Source organism: Halyomorpha halys, unplaced genomic scaffold (genome assembly GCF_000696795.3).
Source record: "Halyomorpha halys isolate HHAL.00 unplaced genomic scaffold, Hhal_1.1 Scaffold1794.1, whole genome shotgun sequence".
NCBI classification, from domain to species: Eukaryota; Metazoa; Arthropoda; class Insecta; order Hemiptera; family Pentatomidae; genus Halyomorpha; species Halyomorpha halys.
This window is the reverse complement of record NW_027113207.1, coordinates 117,708-124,471: the sequence shown is the minus strand read 5'-3', so window position 1 is coordinate 124,471 and position 6,764 is coordinate 117,708. Positions and strand designations below refer to the sequence as shown.

Sequence of the window (6,764 nt, the reverse complement as noted above, 5' to 3'; positions counted from 1 at the left end):
TCTCTTGAGCTGTAAATTAATAACAATAAGAAAATTGTTTAATGGTTAATCTGAATATAATAAGGGTCTCTTGAGCTGTAAATTAATAACAATAACAAAAACTTTTTATGACAAAATCGTAAGATACTTTTTTTTAAATCTTTTTATTTATGTCAAACATCGGACTGCCTGACTGTTATACTAATTAAACAAATATCATATTAGTCCACCCCTAACCATCTTCTCCTCATATATATTATACAGGGTCAACAATCATCTCATAATATTATATTTGTTAAAGAGGGAAAATATAAAGGGAATATGTATTGGGTTTAAAAGATAAAATTGTATTTAGATGAATGGATAAATAACGGGGACAAAATGAAAAAAAAAAAGGATGAAAAAATAATGAGAATATAGAAACAAAAAAAGTATGTGTACTATCATTTATTTTAAATTTACTATACCATGCCTATTTATTATTAGAATCAAAGCAATTGTCTAAATTGGTATAAATATGACTTCAAAAGCTTAAATAGTTAGTGATTGTTTTATAACTGATATCCATAGATTTATAGCATTTAATATGACTTGTTGTAACACCATAAGTTGCTGTCTAAAGATAATTTGTTTTTTTAAATATTTTTCCACAATTGATGAAAATATCGATAGAAAGCATACATGGGTCCATTTCTTTTCCAGTTGGTGTGTTAGATTCATAAGTAAAAATAAAATCAAAACAAGAGGATAGCTTTAATGATTTTTTCCCAATTTTTTCCAAATTTATTATACCAGATAACCCAGTAACTCACAAAAATAAACAAAGGAATAGTTCATGCAAGATAATGTTTTCAATATGTGAATTATTAGTTTATTTATAGTATTATTTAGGTAAAAATGAAAACAATAACAAAAGTAGTTTTAGTTCCTTACAAATATATCATTTAATATCTTAAGATAAGTATATGAAGTTTCTATAAATTATCAGGTTTATTAAGACTATTGAAAACCAGGAAAAGTTAAGTACACAAAACAATTAAACTCTCAAGAAGAGAGTGTTTGATTTAAAATAATGTGCAGGAACAGAAATTTTCCCTCTTGAAGGGTGTTTAATTTCGTAACTTACCCTAAGTCGTTACGAACAGTTAGGTCTCTTCGGGACCGCCAGTACACTCACGTTCGGTAAAAATTGGCTTCCGCCATTTTGGGGGAGTTGAGCCAAACTATTACCGGAACAGTATTTCTCAGTATAGTGACATCAGGGATTGAAACTTTTTATATGTGGTATTGTAGTGATTTAACAGGTAAATTCTTATGGCCAGGATATGTTTATAGTTACAGTAAATAATAAAAAACAATAAGTTACTAACTCTCAGAATAACTTGTTAAATTATTGATAAAAAGACAAATTCATTTTTAATTTAATATAAGGATATGTAGATCAGTGACAAGAGTTGGGGAAATAGTTATTGCTATCACAATCACATCCCAATTACTGTTATTTGAAACTAGAAAATGTAATTATAATTTTTATTAGTATTTTCAACTACTTGATGAACCACTGTAATTTTAGTAATCATCCTAAATTACCATTACTAAATAAACTAAAGTAATAGTGATAAAATTTGACCGCAATTAGTCATCGCAATAACTTTTTACCCGACTCAGGTCAGTGAAGAGAATAACTCCAATAAGTAAAACTTATTTCATTTGTGCCAATTTATTATTTTTGATTTTAATATTCTAGATGTTATTAAGTAGCCAAAGAGATTTATTGAAGTCAATAGAATAGAAGTGGTTGTCAGCCATTGTGTTATGCAAATGTTTTTGTATAATGGTTACACATTTTTCCATATCACTAGGGATCATATATGGGGATACTGTTTCTAATCTTTGTAATTATGTTCATTATTTATATTAAATTTATTGGTTTGAATAAAGCTGGTGGATTTTTTTAATCAAAAGGATCAACTGGTTTGTTGCCCTAATTAGCAATATATGAGCAGAATATATTTCGTGCTTATTTGTTGTTATTAATTCCGTGTTAAAAGTTATTGGTGAATTTAATATAATCTAATTTGAACATCTGAGATTGCCACTTGTTCGATTCACATATTTTAGTTGAAATTATATAAGTCATTAGAAGTAAAATTGGAGCGAGTCATTCTATCCTGATCAGATTTCATTTCATAAATAAAAGAATTAATTATTAGGTGGATTAACTCCAAATATTTATGAATAATTTTGGATATAGTTAAGAATGATTAGTCTTAATATAGAAAGATATTATTCCATACCATCATCTTTATAGGACTTGCTCTTTAATAATGCATATCTCAAAACTCCAGTTAAGACACACCACTTATACATTCAATGGCTGATATAGGAAAAGTACAGCTGTTTGCAAGCTGAAAAGTTTTTTATAATTTCCATAATAATGATCATAAAAAGATAATTACATTTTATAAAGAAGTTTATTTAGATCTTGTGCAGTAGTGATTATCATATTGCTGCCCCAGAAGATCAATGACACAACTATAATATTTTGTGATATTGACTTTATTGTGCTGGCAGCCTCTAAAATGGATATAGGAGATGTTAGTAAACCCACATAATTATACTTACTAAATTCTTTTCTTGGCCAACACTATAATGTCAATTTCACAAATTTACAGTTGTGTCATCGTTCTTCTGAACCAGCGATGTTATGATATTCTCAGTCATAATAAAAATTTAATTTTTTTTCTGATTTTATGAAAAGTAAAACTTTTGAAGAAGTCAAATCAAGAGTCCTCTAATTGAATCCAACTTTACGAAGGGAACCAACTGACTTTTATAGTGTTATATCTGTTAATGTTTAAAATTTGTTTTTAATCTACTTTTCAGTTTAAATACCTATTTTATTTGATAGATTTTTTTTTGTTTTTATTTCAGGTTTAGAAAATGGCTCTATCACTTCCAAATAGTCTTCAACACTTAAGTTCTCATACGAAATTGGGAAATGTTTTCAAAGCAGCAAAGCAGTTTATGGACAGTCATGATGAAGAGTTAAAGGGGAATATTGATGTTGTTTTAAAACATTATCAATGCTACAATGATTTGGATAAATTAATAAGAATAAGATTGATTGATCGATATAGATGTTATGATGAAGTTTTAAATCTTCTTAAGAGTGAAGATATATTTTTCTATGTTTCACATGCTTTGCACTGCTCTTGGTTTTTTGGAAACCCCAAATTCGATCCACAGTTGCTAGTTGATTGTGTCTTACCTTTCATGTCATATGCTACTAGGCTTAAAGTATTGAAGAAATATTCAAAATCATTAAAAAATCCTGAAATTGCTGTGACATTTTTCAATTGTTTAAAAAAACGTTATGGACTAAATACAGCTCTTATATTGCTTCCTGCCTGTGATGAAAGTTTTGTCAAAAACATTCTTATGACTATTTGTATCCAGATTAATGCTTGTGTATTAATATCTGTTTTTGAAGTTTATCCTTTGGTTGTTGTAAATTATCTCTCTTACCTCCTTGAAAATGCTTTTGCAAAGAAAAGAATTTACCGCATATTTAGATTTTCTAAGTATGAAAAAGTATTTATCTAACTTGCTAAAAGAGAACCCCAAAAATTTACTATGCTTATGGAAAAGTATCACTGTTTAATTCCAGATATAAAGCTAGGGAAGAGGTCTACTAAGCAATTTGTTAAAATTGCTTTTGGTTCCATTAAAAATAATGGATTGATTTACAACAGGATTCTCAACTGGAAATTTGTTGTATCTTGCTTAAATTTAGAACAAATTTCAGAACTGCAATTCAATTTCTTACCCAGAACTGTTAATGATTTTTTTAAGACTTATAGCAATTATAGTGATTTTTTTCAGACTTATAGCGAATATAATGATTTTATTCTAGTTGTTTCCTTTTTGAAAGAATCTGTTAGAAATGAAATAGTTGTTTCTAATTTTAATAGAGCCTACAATAAACCAATGACCTCTTATTTGAGTGTAATAAACTTGGATTTGGTTCATTTGTTACCAACCGAAATCAAAGAAACATGGGTGGAAACTAAACTACCGACATTAGATAATCCGTGTGACAAAGCCAGGCATATTGTTCATTTACCAACCACAAAATCTCTTCCATTGCTAAAAGAATTGGTGAAACTTCAAACAGATGTGGATGCAAGAGTTGTTATTTTAAAATGCATGTTTAAAACTGCAATTGCTAGTAATAGTCAGGAGCTCATTAAAGATATATGCTTGTTTGTGTATAATAGGTTCCGTAATGACAAATATGTAATAAGGGAGAGTTTAATTTCTGAATTAATAAAATACAAACATTTTGTAGAGCTACCTGAAGATTGTTGGGAGGTCATTGAACAAATTATGAACATAAATATTTTGGAGAATGAAATGACCCGTAACATAAATATGAATTCAGTTATTGAAATTCTTAAAGTTAGAATTCACAGCCGCTTACTTCGTGATTTGCCTGTTGAAAGCTATTTTGAGAAATTATTAGAATTACCTACTAATTATTCAACATTTACTGTATGTAAAAATACACCATTTGAAAAATTTTGTTTGCAATGGTTCCTGAATAACTTACCTGAAAAGAAACTTAATAATACTGAAAAAGAAAATGATCAGAGAATGGAAATAAACAGTTCATGGCTAGAAACATTTTTGGAATGTCTTTGCCAATGGAATATTGGTCACTCAAATGATAGAATAGATTTTCCAGAGTGGTTAAATGATTGGATTACTTATATTTTTACTACAGAATGTTGTGTATATCGTAAATTAGATGTATTGGAATTGTTGAAAAAAGATGGAATTTTGAAATATGATTATTATAGGAAAGTTTTTCCCAATTTTATCAATCCACAAATACTTACTTATAATTTACATCAAGATCCAGAACTAATTTTAAGTCATACAGAAATTTTAATGACAAAAATTTTAAGTGTCTGTGTAAATCCTTATTATACATTTTTAAAGCAATGTCGATTATATCCTGCTTTAAAGTTATCTGATATTATTTTCAGCTGTTGCTATAAAATTTTAACCCAGAAGTATGAAGACAGTGAAAAATCAAAAATTGATGAAAAGATACATTCGATTGAAGTACTTTCTATTGTAGCGGAGACAACAAAATTCGTAGAAGTTATAAAAGATTTCTATCCTACGGGGAGTGTTGTGGATGATTATTCTGATAAAGGCAGAGAGTTGTTTCAATTACAAACTGAGATCACTCGGTGCCTTAAGTATGTTAATATACCTTCAGAAGTATTAGAGGCTCTACGTAAATTTGCTGTGGGGGATTACTTGAAATTAGTTGTAGGTTCCTTGAAAACTATTTGCTTACATACACCCGAGAATAAAATATTAAAACTTCTGAAAGAATGGCTTGACTGTCCAATTTCTCTTAGAAAACACTTTCTTAGGGCATATTTTAAGATAGCTCCTGTTGCTAGAACAATGGAATTTACTGTCAGTCTATTTGAAAATGAAGGAAATATGTCATTAAGAGTTCTTTTGTTTGCTCACGGGTTAAGGCTTTTTCAAAAAGAACCTAGCTCTGAAACTTTTATGGTATTGAAGGCTGTTACTAGACAATTAACTGTGTCTGATGACACTTCTATATCTAACTTGTTCAGTATAGAAAATGTACCTGATGAATTTGTGTCTGAATATGTACAGCTTTTGTGGGATGTTATAAATCATAATATTGAAAATGAAGTATTATTGAAGGACTATAGAAGAAAAATTATTGCTTTAATTGAACCAAATATTCTTCAGTTGTTGAGTGAAGAATTTGGTGATCTAATCAAAGAAGTATTTTTGTACAATTCATTAGATCTTTTTGTCATTGAATATTTATTGCATGCTAAAAACTAATGAATTAAACTCCAGATATGAAAAAGTATTTACTGAAATTAAACAATTGATGATGGGATGGAATGATTTTGATTTAAAATCTGATATTGTATTTAAGAATCGAAAAGCTATTTCATTCTTTGTTAGTTGTATGGTACGCAAAAGCCTCAGTTTTAGTGATGATACATCATCTGCATACCAGCTTCTACAAAAGCTAAAGATCAATTTAATGAATTCATTGCAGGAGCATGATATCTTGGGAGAAATCCTTTTAATAGAAATTTCTGGTTATTTCCTTAGAACACCGGATAATGAAGATTCATTGCATCAGCTCTTGAAATTATTTGAACAGCTTGTCGATAAAGTAGTTTATTCTTATGCCACTGCACTTATTGATACTATTAGTTCAACGATACAAACTGTTTTAGCTTGGAAATTTTCTAATCATACAGATTCTTCATTGGATAATTATCTTATATCATTTTCTGAAATGTCATTTAGTTCTTCTTCAAACTATTGTTTTATTCTTGGGTTAATAATTCTACCTACTGTTATTACTTCTGACGTAGATAAATATAAAAACGTTTTAACAATTTTTTTCCAAAAAAATGATCCTTTAGTTAGGCTGTATGTAAATAAATTATTTAAAAAATTGATTTCTCATGTAGAAGTAGAGTAACATTATTTAAGTTCCTAATGTGTATAAACTGGCTCTGCATCTTTAATTTGGTATAAGGTAATAAAGATTATTAATATAAAAGAAAAAGGAAACTTTGACTGTGTTATTACTTTCATTTATTACTATATAAATATTCTTCAGTTGTTGAGTGAAGAATTTGGTGATCTAATCAAAGAAGTATTTTTGTACAATTCATTAGATCTTTTTGTCATTGAATATTTAT

At 28.3% G+C, this 6,764-nt stretch overlaps 1 protein-coding gene across 2 annotated transcripts in view; it reads left to right on the top strand.

The window, feature by feature from the left end:
• Positions 1-6,575, top strand: part of LOC106690651 (uncharacterized) — an 8,238-nt gene extending 1,663 nt beyond the window's left edge. Inside the window, exons 1-2 of one of the 2 annotated variants that reach the window (XM_014436157.3) lie at positions 935-1,283; positions 2,914-6,575. In XM_014436157.3, coding sequence (XP_014291643.2) covers positions 3,616-5,883 — 2,268 coding nt within the window. In that variant the 5' untranslated portion in view covers positions 935-1,283; positions 2,914-3,615 and the 3' untranslated portion in view covers positions 5,884-6,575. Of the gene's footprint in view, positions 1-934; positions 1,284-2,913 lie in introns of those variants that run through there. The other variant, XM_067050810.1, reaches the window with a different exon arrangement.
• The last annotated feature ends 189 nt before the right edge of the window (positions 6,576-6,764 follow it).